The following is a 14060-nucleotide window of genomic DNA, read 5'->3' as shown; positions in this document are numbered from 1 at the left end:
CTGCCCCCCTCGGAGTCACATCCTCTTTCCTAGAGCCAGCAAAGGTGGTGGATCCTGCCAAGGAAACAGAAGAACTCGGTTATCTTTTCCTGCCCAGAAGAATAAACCTGCATAATTTCAAGGTGGCAGTTATGGATTTCCTTCATATAGATGTATTTTTATTCCATCTGACACACCAGTATGTTTCAAAATTCCTGCTAGCCATATGGGCCCTTCAAAGAACAGACCATCAGCTGCTGTTCACTGAAACATAAACAAAGTGTTTTCAGTGTGTGGTCAGGGATGTGTGGCGTGCCAAAAAGCAGGACAACAGAGGAAAACGATGACATGCACATGGGAAGGAGATCACAAACAACTATCACTGCTCAGCACAGCCCTCCTGGCTCTCTGATAGGAATTCATTGTTGATACTGGACAACTCCTGGTACTTCCAGTCCATTTCAACAGGGAACAAGGGGTCTGTAAATAACTTTTTCTAGGCGTTTTTCTTCCTTTTTCAACAGAATCATAAAATCACCGAGGTTGGAAGGGTCCTTTCAGATCATCTAGTCCAACCATCAACCTAACAGTGACAAAAACCATCACCAAACCATATCACTTAGCACCGCGTCTACCCATCTTCTAAATACCTCCAGGGATGGTGACTCCACCACTTCTCTGGGCAGCCTGTTCCAATGCTTGACAACCCTTTCAGTGTAGACATTTTTCCTAAAACTCAATCTAAACCTCCCCTGGCGCAACTTGAGGCCATTTCTTCTTGTCCTGTCACCTGTTACTTGGGAGAAGAGACCGACTCCCACCTGGCTACAACCTCCTTCCAAGCAGTTGTAGAGAGTGATAAGGTCTCCCCTCAGCCTCCTTTTCTATCCTACTCCAAGATGGGCTTGGAGTTGGAATCCTCTCACTTTTGTATAAAAGGCCGTGTGATTTCACTGTAAAGAGCAGCCTTCAAGAGGGCTCAGGAAGGCAGTAAGAGCAGTGAGCGTAGGGCTTCAAAAAGGTCTGTTGATGAAAAAACTCACTGAGGTTCCTGATGGCAGTGATTTGTTTGAGATCATTCAGGCAGTTTCTCCTTAGCCAGAGGCTTACTTCCTAGAAAACCGGAGAGACTGTTTGCTAACCTTGATTAGCTCAGTGGCTAAGAAAACTTGATGTATAGACAGCCCGAGCTGTCTTCAGCGCCAGGCTGCCCTGGCAAAAGATCAAGACCATCAATTTCCCTGACAAAGCTGCCAAGGGCGCCAGGTTCTGTCACAGCCGCCAGGTTCTGTCAGGCCACCAGGTTCTGTCACACTCTGCCACCACCTCTGCCTCCTGAGGCCTCAAGGAAAAGAAGAAAAATCTCTTTTAACAATAACTAAGCTTTGGATGGGCAAGTGCTGAGGTTGATGGAGGGTGTAAAAGCCGCTCAGTTCGTTCTTCCCTTTGAAAACTCAGCTCCTGAGCATGTCAGGAGAAAAAAAAAAGAAAAGGGGGTGCAGAGCTGCTGTCGCCTGGGCAGGACATCCCCTTGCCTGGCTTGGGGGTGGGTTCGCCCTCAAGTAAGGGAAAAGGCTTCCTTGGGGGTACTTAACCTCGCCTCCCCAGGCGGCAACCAAAGGCCTGGCCCCCACAAGCCACCCCTCAGCCCAGGCCGAGGGGTGTGCGGTGGGGCCGCCTCTGGAGGGCCGCTCCGCCGCCTCAGTGACTCCCCCGGCGAGAAAGACCACATCGTGAGGTAGGCGAGAGGAGACGGGCGGTAAAGGCAGGGTGAGGGCGGCGAAGGGCGCCGGGGGAGGGAGGCGGAGGCGGGCCGGGGCGGTACCGGTGGGGCGGAGCGGCGGCGGCGGCGAGGGAGCGAGGGGAGAGCGGCGGGGGGTCGCGGCCATTAGGCTGGGATGTGCGCGGTGCCAGCGGTAAGGTCGCCGGGCCGGGTGGGCGGCTTGGTGGGGCGGGAGGACACCGGTGGCCGGGCCCAGAGCTGAGGGGAGGAAGCAGCGGCCGTGGGAGGAAGCCGGGAGCCACCCGTGTCGCCGTACGGCCGTGGGGACAGACGAGCCGCCGGCGGCTGTGGGAGGTTTCCCGGGCAGGTGCCGCCCCTCCCTCAGGCCGAGGGGAGCGTGAGGCGGCCGGTTCTACCCCCGGTTCCCCCCCCAAAACCGCGGCCATCGTGGGCAGTGGGAAAGGGTGCTTTTAAATTTACTTTCAATTATGCTTTTAAATGTCCCTTTGGCCAGGAGGCCACCCCTCCCCACGTTAATTTCATCGGCTGAGCCGCTCTGGAGGCAGACCAGAAGGAAAAGGTAATTAAGACTGTGACTCCAGAAACAAAAGGCTTTGTTTCAGTAGTCCTTGGCAGTGATTGAGGGGAAGGGTGTAGGATTTTAGGTACTTCACAGATTTTTATGGCCTGGAAGTGGACTTGGGTCCATGTGAGTCCCAGGGAAATCCCTGAAGCTTCAGGAAAGTGTGGAGGGGTGCGCGGGGCACTTCGTCAGTTTCGGGATTAGGCCACAGAAATAAGTACTAGGCTGAGTAATGAAAAAATGTTCACAGGGGTGGGGAAAAAAAAATCGAAGTTCCTAAGAGGAGGTTACTGTTCTGTCAGAAGCACAGCTGCTGAAGAAAATGTACTTTCAATATCAAAATTACTTTCATTTTCATACTAAAATAATACTTACTGGGTGTTCGTGTCTCGCTGATGAGCGTAGTATTGAGAAATCTCCTATTAAAAAACACACTTATCTTCATATCATCACCAAGAGATAGCAGAATTGTCGTTATCCCTGTTTTCATAAGTGATGGATTGCAGCAGAGAGGCACTAAATGGCTTCCCCAAGTTCAGAGTGCAATTTAATTCTTTTAACTCCTTTGCGTACCCTAAAAGCTGATCTGAGGCCGTCGTTTTAAACTGAATCTTCACAGTTAGTCTGTGGGCAGTTACGATTTCCAGGAGCAAAAGCTAGGACTGAGAGACAAGGGTCACTTTCTTTTGTTAATTGCCACTTTTGTGGATGACATGGATTTCAGAGGCAATAGCCACAGCTGATACATACTTCTAATGAAAACTAGGCCATAATCAGGACTGAATGCCCTATGTTAGTACTGGAAGACACTCTAACATTCCTGTCCCTCCCCTCTGTGCCAACGTGAGTACTTCCACTGGTGTAAGCTGGATAGGGAAAGCCAATAATGGTATTGTATTTGGGTTAGTAAAAGGTCTTGCAGATCAGTAAGTTGAACCAGGTTCAGTAAGTGCCAGATCGATTTTGAAGGAGGGAACTAAACCAGGAGCGGGAGGTAAAAGAAGCAAGAGCTACTCCTTTCAGTGTTAGTTTTTAAATCAATTCAGGGCACTGCTACTTCAGTGTCTTAAATAGTTTTGAGGTTACTAGGGTCAGAATTTCAGCATTTTTAATCCCCTGCATTCCTTTCTAGGCTCCTGTATCTTTTGGCTTCATTTTTAATAATAAGACTTTTAAAGATACATATTTGTAGTTGAACCTTGAATTGCTGTAGGACACCTCTCTTTCAGGCCTGAAATATCTTCTCAAGAGGCACGTTTTACAGTGTTGCAGAAGCTCTCTGGTGGTTAAAGTGGATTCACAGGTTATTCCTGTCAAAATATCCCCAAGCAGTAGACGGGTTTTATTGTTCCATGACGAATATCTCATTGTATTCCCAAGGTTATAGAGGAGTCAGTTTTGTCAAAAGTCCACTACGGTGTTGAAAAATTACGTTCACTGCTGCCTTGAATTTTGTTGAACAGTGTTGTGGCTGACGATGACCTATATCACGTCTAATTGTGGTTTCTGTAATGACTTTTAAAAGCCCTGTCTTCTCCATATAAAGCCAGAAGCCGTCAATATATACTGATATGCTGTTGAAAATGGATATAAATACTGGCGTGATTTCTGCTGTCATATTAATGAAATGAAAATACATTTATGTGTTCTGATTACGGGGATGATGCAAAGTTCCTGTGTTGGGACAGCTGATAGTTGAAATCGCTGTCAGGAAATATTAAGTGAAGCCTGCAAGATCTGAACTTAACTGTAGATCAGAATAGAATAAACAGCACTGGAAGAGAAGTAAAAAGACAATGAGTATGGAGATGAGTAAGAAAGGCAAGGACAGAAACAGCAATACTGAAGTAAATCGAAGTGCCACAAAGGTTTTCATGAGGTTGAAAGGAAAACTAGACATCAGCGTAGTCTGAGTCTGACCCTCAGAACTGCCTCTCCCATTGGATCTTCCACTGAAAATCTTAAAATCCCAAGTAAAAAACACGATGCACAGCTCATGTCCTAAACCAGTACTGTCAGTTCAGCTGGACTGCATGTGAGGAAGATGCTTTACTGGTAGAAAATGGGAGCTGCGCTTGTGCATCGCAATTGTTGCTGAACCTACAGCACAAATGCATTGGATCAGCACAACTGCATTGACAATTAAGGTGCTGTCAGCTGTAGCATTACCATCCCTTTGAAATATGCAGGTATCTCACATCCATTGTAGCTGTTTGTTTCAGTTTCCTAAAAATCAGAAGGCTGTATGTAAATTGCTCGTAATTAAGGTATGCTTTTTGTAGGTATGATTGCAGTGTGTTTAAGGTAGCTTCAATTTGTTTGGCTAAAAATCAGTGAAGCTGCACTGCTTCAGGCCTTGACATGAGCCGTCTGCACGGTACTTGAAGACCTTCATGGAAATCTGTATTTTTGTGGCTTTACTGCTGTTAGTTATCTAGATATTTAGTTCAGGTTATGCCCACATGTGTAGCATCCCCATTTCTGGCTTCCAGTGTTGGTTGAGAAGTCTATTTAAAACCAGAAGGCCTTTAAGATAAAATCAAATTTAGTATATTCATTTAAAGTGAACTGTGGAGGATTTTTTTGGATTTGGAGTTGTGGTCTTTTGATACACATATGTGTACCCTCCTTTCCCAGATCCTTTGAAGAGTGCTAGAGCATTAAACCTGAAAGCATGTCTGGATGCCTTGGGAGTTTCTGGAACTCTTGAAGAGCTGATAATATATTCAGGGACCTAATCTAGGATATTGGGATCTAAAGTACAGTTTTGTGCTGTGACAGGTACTTTCAGTATCAATTTCAATTAGTAACCTAGACCTCGTCTACACAACAGAGTTTTGGCCCTTTATAGAAATCAGCATACTTAAAAACCAGAAATATTGCCAATATGGATCAATTTCCTTTAAAACTGTTTACTGTAACTAAGGCAGCGGAGTGTACACTGAATACAAAAAAATCACATCCTTCTGCCTCATATGAACACCCCTGTAAATTTTTTTACATGGCTCACATCTTAAGTCTTACTGTGAAATTAATTTGAATTTCATACATATCAAAGGTTCTGCAGTGATTGAATGCTGCATGACCATAAGCTAAAGATATAGTGGTGAGAAAGGACGGTCATAAAAGAGTAAGAATTAACCTGGAAGGTTTTGTTTTGCAGTTTTGAGAGACCTGTGTGGCACGTGAGAACAGGGCATAAAGCAGAACTTCTCATGAAAGGAGAGAATGGAAAATGAAGAGAATGGAAAATGTTTGCACAAATCTAGCAGTCTTCAGTTGTACTTTTAAACTGGTTACCTGTAGCAGAAATAAGAGAATGAGGAGAAACATGAGCAGAAAATGATTCATCTGGGTTTTAAACCTAAAATTTGGTATTGTATGATTCAGTTGTGTCTGTAGGTGCAAGATCTGATTGGCATCCTAAATAACTTTACCCAAGGTGAAGGAGATTTTGGGCTTTTATGTACTGCTCCCACACTGTAGCACAATTAATCAGTGCTACTCATGTGTGGTTTACTATTAAATTACCTTGCAATTGACCTTGTGTCAGGGACTTGGCACTTCCTGTGTTTTAGTTCGTTCTGCTGATTGTTTTTCAGTTGCGAAGAGCTGGTGATGGCTGGCTTAATGTACTCACAACCAAGAAATTTCCTTTCCAAAATAAGGCATTTCAGGGCTAGCAGTTTTTCAGTGTTGGCCATGCTAGATCAGACTTTGTAGGTAGGAGGGCATGGAAAAATATTGCCATAGCATTTCACTTTTCATAGTAACATCTGCCTTCCACTCTTAATCCAAAAAGTTCTTAGCATCCCTTTTATGAATATAACTCAGAATATGTGGTTGCAAATAGCCACACATTTTTATTAGAATTTAAGTTTTGATTCCTGCAAGGTTTTGGCTGTTTGTCCTATAAATTGGCAGCACAAGTCTCTTATCCAGATCTATTTAGCATATTTGTATGTTTCTGTAGATTTCGTATTGGCTTGCAAAGATCTATTACAAACTTGTGAATTTCCATGTTACAGAGAAAGTAGCGAACCCTGAAAGAACTGTTTTTCAGTGTGTAAATTAATCTTTAGGCCATGGCTCCCTTAAGCTTCTCAGTTTTCCAATAGCTTCTGAGTTTTCAAAGGTGATTAGGAGGTGTTTTTAACATTTAGCTTGTATAGTACTGATAGTGTACTGCGGTCATAATGTAGCAATGCCAGTGACAGTGAGCCCGTGCAAGTAGCACTTAAGAAGAGCATTAAATGGGACTTTGTGTGGATCAGGGATGATCCACTCTTCCATTCTTCCACAGCTTTGTGTGGTGTGACCTCCATCTGGGTTAGCATTTTTTCTCTTCCCTGGGCACCCCAGACCCTCAGACCAGCAGAACATCCTGAAATATTCAGATAGGGAGCTAAGAAAAGTGGTGTTGCTGAAGTGATCCATTGTCTGAATTGCTTAAGGTGCTGTAGACATTTTTCAGGTAAGATAATGCAATTTTATTGATTGCAGTTATATTTGCCAAGAATTGATTGATTGCTTCCTGCTGGAAACAGGGCCAGATGACACAGGAGGTCTTCTGCTCGTTAATGCCCTGCCTGAGCAGGACCAGGATAGAAACATGCACTGTACACATGCATGTGCCAAGGGTCTAAGGAGCATTCTTGTGAAATATGTCATTTACCAAGTGTATTTAACAAATAATTTTCTGAGAGAAGAACGAGTACTAACTATTTGGAGATCACAGCAAAAGAGAAGGATGTTGTCAGATGGGAGGAAGTGGTCAAGAGAAGCAGGGGTAAATGGTAGGTCACTTCACATGACATGCGAGCCAGTGACCACAACATAATAGTAAGGTGCAGTCCCACAACAGTATAAACATTGGCTAAATTATCTACACATCTGTTTTGCAGACAATCTCGAGAAAGGATCTGGTATGGGAGAGGTCAGTGATTGCCGAGTGATTTGCCAAAGGCTACTGAATAATGTAACTGGAACTAAGGAATTTTTAGTCTGGGGTCCATCCCGCTGCAGGAAAGCGAGGAGTGAAGGCTTGCATGCAGATGTGAAGGGACACTTCACAGAACTAGAAGCTGACAGACGTTATGAAGAGGACAGAGTTTAAGAAGGGGAAAGAATGGGAGCACATGAGGGCACTGAAGTACAGAAAAATAAGTAGTATGTCCAGTGTCAGAGAATTCACTTCCACATTTCATCGTGATCATGTGACTTTAGTGAGGTTGCTGCAAAAACTGACCTGTTCGCATGTGAGACGTATCTAGATTATCTCTATCAGCTGTTGCCGTTTAGCAAGATCAAGCAGTGTTCACTCAGGTGTTTCTTGTGAAAATGAGAACACCGTGTAGCTTGTGTGACCCTGTCCTCAACACTCAGAGTATGATCATTTAGGCTTCCTGTTTTCAAATGTATGAAAGTTATTCTTGGGTTTTTAAACTTATTTTTAAAATATACCACTTCAAATTAACTTATCTTGTTGGTCTTTAGCCAGTGTTTAAGGAAACATCTATTGTTTTGTATTACTACTTCACATTCACTTTAGCTGAAGAACTCTAGAGTTTACTGTGAAAAATGACATGACAAGCAGGTCAAATAATGTTTTAAGAGAAGGGATTTCTTAGAAAAATTATTTAAAACAGCTTTTATTTGATCTTTGGCAGCTTCATCCTTTAGAATATCTAACATGAGGTTGCTGAATCTCCTTTTGACTTCTTCCAGCTAACCAAAGAAAAGGTGCTCGTTAGTTTATGATCCAAATTTAATGCAGAAGAAGAAGAAAAATATTCAAAAGAGGAAAAAAATGCAAAAGTAATTTTTGAAGTTTGAAGCCTCATAAATCCTATTTTAAAATGGAAATGCGAATTATTTTAAAAAAAAATCATTAGTAAATAGTAGCTCAGTCCAACACCAGGTGAGTCAGAGGGCGTTGTGGCAGAGTGTGAGATCCAGGTACTTTTTTTTTCCCCAAGGTGCTTAATTGTCTGATTTTTGGCCACAGGAGGTTGCTTGTTGCCTCTCACGCAGTGTTTCCAACCCGGTGTGGTGGCGGTGGTTCCGTGTTAGTTTTCTCGAAAGTAATAAAATAAAAATAAAACGCTGGGGTTACTGGCAGATGCACACACAACTGAATCTGAGGTTTCCTGTTCCTTTTTGGGCTCTGCCTCCCCTAGGGGAGGATGAGGCAGGGTGGGGCGGAGGTTTTGGGGCTGTGTCAGGAGGCAGGGGTGCGTACGCGGTGAGGGCTGCGTCTGCAGTTTGAACCTTGGGCTGCAGGTCCGGTGGTGAAGAATTCTGTCTTAACGTGCTGTCACGTTAAAATGTCCCCTGCTCATCTCCTCTCACCCCACCCCACCCGTCCTCCCACCTTTTTTATTTTTATTTTTTTTAAACAGCGATCTTTGGGCATCAAATGCTGCAAAAGGTAATAAATTATGAAAACCAAAAAGAGTTAGAATTTACGAGGTTTTAAAATTTGTCAGGTTTTCTCTTTTGTTCGTCGCGATTCTCAAATCTCTCTTCCCATCTTTAGTTGTGTGTTGCTGATAATGTAATTCTTAAGCTTTTTAAGTTGGTTTAGCTCTATAGGTTGTTTTGCCTATATAATTTTCACTGAGTGAACAGGATCTGCTTTTTAAAGCCTTTGCTTTCCCATTTGCCCTGGGAGTTTGCTTTGAGAAAGAGTTTCTTTACTTTTGCTGCTGCCTCTGGTCACAGGAGACCCCAGTATCAGATGTTTGTTTGATGGTCTTACAAAAACAAACATGATCATCTCTAAAAATCCAACCAGCTCTCACTTACCTGGTTCGTATGGCATCCTGAAAAATTTTGTGGTGTTTACCTACTGAAGTTTTCTACAAGGATGTTGCACATTGTAACAGTATGTAGACATATGCCAGATTACTGCACTTGGGCAAAGAATTATCATTTTAAGCAAAAGTGTGGTTAATTGACACACCCTGTATGATTCATGCTAAAGGTGGAAGCTTGAAAGAGACGGGTGAATTTAAAAGGACAAAGGAAAAACGTTAAAACGCTACCTGATAATCCAGCACATTGTCAATTAAAGCAATCATTTCTTTAAAACGGCCCCTTATTGCATAAGATCTGTTTGTGAAATTACTAATTTGTCACAGCAGAGACAGATAAGGGTAAGTGTTATTTCCTCAAAATGGCCAAGCCTTAAGGATAAAATCTGTGTTTGGAGTTTTTTTAAGAGCTGAAATGCCAAAATTTGTGATTGCAAAAGAAGATAGAAGATAGTGCCTTTTTTTCAGCTGGTCAGCTTTTCAAAATTCATTAATTTTCAATTCTCCGTTCTTTGCTTCACTCCTGACTCATGTTGGTGGGTCAATGTTCATTTGGTTTTTAGGAGCTCTGGGTAAGTTGGAGAGCTCTGCATAGCCAAGGGTGGACTCCACTAGCAGCACTTTCTGCGGTTCCTTTTTTTCAGCTGGTCAGCTTTTCAAAATTCTTTAATTTTCAGTTCTTCGTTCGTTGCTTCAGTCCTGACTCATGTAGATGGGTCAGTGTTCATTTGGTTTTTAGGAGCTCCAGGTGAGTTGGAGAGCTCTGCATAGCCAAGTGTGGGACTCCAGTAGCAGCACTTTCTGCAGTTCCTAACGCTTTTGAAGAACTGGCTACCTTCCAAGCTTTAGACTTGTTCTCAGACTCAGGGCAAATGAATTGAAGCCTCTCTTTCATCAGTATTCATAATGTCTGGTTATATGGTAGCCATACCTTAAAGGTAGTTTGTTGTTGTGAAATAGCTACTTCTAGATGACAGAGTTCACATCTCTGGAGGAATGACAGCCTGACTAAAATGAGACAGTAGCCTCTATGCAGAGGGCACTCCCTCTGAGGACCATCCCCTGGGTAGTAGGATCAGAGGGAGCAACAGTATGAAGATGCCATATTTTGTCAAAATAAGGGCATGCCATATATTTTGGAAAAATCTTCAACACCTCCTTCTCGTTCCTCTGAGAAGCCCCGGGCAAAGCTGCCTTCCTGTGCAGCAGCTGCTTGACTGTGGTAGTTTGGTGGTTACGGGGACCACAAGGTTTAGCACCGAGAAAAAAGGAAAGTCTCTTTTTCTCAGCCTGGTCTCTTACATTGCCCGGGGAAGCACTGCAGAAGGGCCTTGGCAGAACAGTAGTTCTCGTGTGGGAATTGCTGGGGGATGCTGAGAGGAAATGTTACATAGAGGTCTGTTTTTCTCTCCTTGTTCCTCTTTTTCCTTTTTATGCAGATCACAGTTTCTAAAGAGAAACATAAGTTGCGTGTGTGGTGAGTCTTCCAAAACGTTATGATTGTAACCGTCAATAATTATCTACATCCAATGATGATGGGACAAAAATGTACCATCTTCATTTGATAAGAGGAAGATGCCATTAGGGGAAAGCTTTCTAGCCAAAAGGTAGTGATGCAGTGGACCAGGCTTTTTAGGAAGTTTGCAGAATCTTCTAAGAACAGAATGGGTTGATGCAGCTATATTAATATTACCTCATTGCTAGAGGATCTGCTGAGGACAGTGTGCCCATGTTTCAAGATTTCTGCAATTGTTATAGAAGAAATGAAAAAATCAAGGAAGATACAATGAAGAGAAGGCGTGATGGTGTCAAATCAATAGTTTGGAAAATTACTTTTAAATCTGAGCAGCACAGGGTGACATTTGTCAATGTCAGAGAAAGAGACACCACATGAATACACCTCTGAGTTGACTGAAGCCAAAATCAGGATTAGTTTGAAAGGTAGTCTGAAGCAAAGAGATTTCATATAGAAAGACCCAGCAAGTTTTAGAGGCAGCTTTTGTGTGAGAATTTAGGAAGAGGGTTTAGTAAAAGATTTTGCGATCGTGTGTGCAGATAGCAAGATGCCAGATGGAAGGAAAGTAATCTGCAATGAGAAGTAGCTGTGTTGATGATCGGGGGCTCACACAAGTAATAGTTTTAAACAAATATAAGATGAGATCTTCTATGGAGGAAGCGGTACAAGAAATGTGGCAGATGTCAGTTGTGAAAAATTGTTGTAAATTGTAGAAAAACTTGTCAAAAACAGTTCTGAGCTTTTATTAAAACATGGTTTGTGTGTGTAAAAGTTCTCTTCCGACTGTCTTTGGTGATTTGGTTGCATTTGGTGATTTGATGAAGTGAGTATCAGCTATACGTATGAACTTGGGCTTTCTTTAGGAAAACAAATTCCTTGGTAGATTGCTGGAGCATTGGCATGAAATTTATTCATCCTCTATCAGCTGGTAAAAGTTCTCAAACTTGTTTTTAATTCAAAGGGAAGAGTTTTTTGTTCACGATAGCTACTTCGTGCCTTTCTCTGGTGATTCCTCACTTTGAGTCTAAGGCTGTACCCCTATTGCTGCCTATTGCTACGTTGTTGAGTCCAGAGTTTAATAAAGGTTGTTAACTGTCAGCAAGGACTGCAGTGTCCGAGATAAGGATTCCTTTCAAAATGCTGTTCTCTGCAGAATTAGCAGCTTGTCTGCTTTTTCACCATTGTACAGCACGGGAAACCGGTAGGCGGGCTGTTTACATGAGGTGCTATTACAAAAATATTGTACGTTTCAAACAGAGTAATCAAACTCCAGGATCCTGAAAGGGTGGATGAAATCCAAGCTTTGAAGCAGAGGTTCCTGACCTCACATAACTTATTAACAGTCTGGTTCTTTATAGTCAAAATAAGGAAATCACTTTTTTCCTAGGCTTATTCAAAACCATTCCTGACCTCACATAACTTATTAACAGTCTTGTTCTTTATAATCAAAATAAGGAAATCACTTTTTTTCCTAGGCTTATTCAAAACCGTAACTGTGAATTTTAATTGAAAAAACGTTTACAGAATTGTTACTGAGCTTGCTTATTTTAACATGTTTCTAGGTGGAGGACACTCGGTGGATTGTGAAGCGTTCCAGGCACCATGGCAGATCCCATCCGCTGGGCCAGATACCGCTGGCAGCGACTCATATCCACGGAGGGTGGAGAAGGTAGCAGCAGCAGCAATTCAAGTAACAAGTGCTATCAATCATCAAAAACTCTTGGCAAACACAGGATAGTGATACCCTGTTTGGGACATTTTAAGGAAGAGTATGAAAAAGTATCAAAACTGTACATGAACAACAAAATACGGACTACTAAGTATACGTTATTGAATTTCTTACCCCGGAATTTATTTGAACAGTTTCACAGGTAATGAACTCCTCCTCATTGTGGTAATTCTTCTGAAGTGGAATCCTTTTATTTAAATGTGTGTGTTACTATATAGATGGGTAGTCAAAAATTATTCCTCTTCCCAACCTGCCTGTCATTTCTGAAAAGATCTGTGTTACGGACTACTAAGTATACGTTATTGAATTTTTTACCACGGAATTTATTTGAACAATTTCACAGGTACTGAACTCCTCCTCATTGTGGTAATTCTTCTGAAGTGGAATCCTTTTATTTAAATGTGTGTGTTACTATATAGATGGGTATTCAAAAATTATTCCTCTTCTCAACCTGCTTGTCATTTCTGAAAAGATCTGTGCTGTTTGGCCAAAGTCTCTTGAGTATCATCAGTGTGGAGCTAATCCTTTTCTCCATAGCGTATGTAGTTTCCGCTCATTCTGTTCTTCAGATTATTGAAATATTTCTTACATTTGGAGCACTGCCACACAGCAATCTGCAGGATGATTTCTAGCTCATTTCCTGCAAATGTTTTGCTTCCCTTCCCTCATGTCTTTCTGTTGCCAATTTTTTTTATCTTCCTGCTCGGAGAACTGCTGATTTGTAAAGTTATGCAGGGAGGTTACAGGATGGCTCCCTTTTAAAAACATGTCATCTCCCCCAGGAAATTTAAAAGACCTGGAAATTTGAGAGAGTGCAAGTTCACCAAAGCCTCACTAGGAGACAGGTCCAAGCCTGGAGAACAGGTCTGAAAATGCAGGAAAATTCTTGGTTTCTGCATCTTTTGATCATGCATATTAAACAACTGTGCAGCCAAGTAATCTATTGACTGGAGAGTGAAAACAGAGTTGTGGATACTTAGTTCTTAAATTGCCATTGGGATGAAGAAAAGATAAATTACTGCTAACTTAAGTGTCTGTATAGTATGGAGTGTAGGAATAAGGGTGACTGGCTAGCACAGCTAACTCTGCCAAGTAATCTATTGACTGGAGAGTGAAAACAGAGTTGTGGATACTTAGTTCTTAAATTGCCATTGGGATGAAGAAAAGATAAATTACTGCTACCTTAAGTGTCTGTATAGTATGGAGTGCGGGAATAAGGGTGACTGATGGCTAGCACAGCTAACTCCTGTGATTTCTCTTTGTTTCAGAGTTGCCAATTTGTATTTCCTATTTCTAGTTGTCCTAAATTGGATTCCTCTGGTGGAAGCCTTCCAAAAAGAAATTACAATGCTACCTCTAATAGCGGTTCTGACAATTATTGCAGTGAAAGATGGTCTGGAAGATTACTCAAAGTACAAAATGGATAAACAGATAAACAATTTACTAACCAAAGTATATAGCAGGTAAGAGACAACAGTCTTTCTGGGGTTATTATTTGATTATGAGTATATGTAAAAAAAGTTGTTGATAAATCTTTTGGTTTGCCTTCTGGTTACTCCAGAATCCTAAAATAAAGTTGGAAGTGGTCTGTGGTCTACTCCAACCCCCTGCTCAACACAGGTCTAATTAGTTCAGGTTGCTCAGGGACTAGTCTAGTTGAGTTTGATCACCAGTTTGACTAAATGGATATCAAATTAGTGTAAAATTTGGTGAAA

The 14060-nt window shown here is 42.2% G+C and overlaps 1 protein-coding gene across 1 annotated transcript in view; it reads left to right on the top strand.

Annotated features, from left to right (window-relative positions):
* Positions 1 to 1835: 1835 nt before the first annotated feature.
* ATP10D (ATPase, class V, type 10D) overlaps positions 1836 to 14060 on the top strand; it is a 60018-nt gene continuing 47793 nt past the window's right edge. The window contains exons 1-3 of the mRNA XM_014954329.1: positions 1836 to 1895; positions 12179 to 12487; positions 13614 to 13808. Of these exons, the coding sequence (XP_014809815.1) occupies positions 12219 to 12487; positions 13614 to 13808 (464 nt within the window). The 5' untranslated portion in view covers positions 1836 to 1895; positions 12179 to 12218. The remainder of the gene's footprint in view (positions 1896 to 12178; positions 12488 to 13613; positions 13809 to 14060) is intronic.

This window comes from Calidris pugnax, unplaced genomic scaffold (assembly GCF_001431845.1).
Source record: "Calidris pugnax isolate Ruff unplaced genomic scaffold, ASM143184v1 scaffold67, whole genome shotgun sequence".
Taxonomy (NCBI): domain Eukaryota; kingdom Metazoa; phylum Chordata; class Aves; order Charadriiformes; family Scolopacidae; genus Calidris; species Calidris pugnax.
This window is presented reverse-complemented; position numbering and strand designations above follow the sequence as displayed.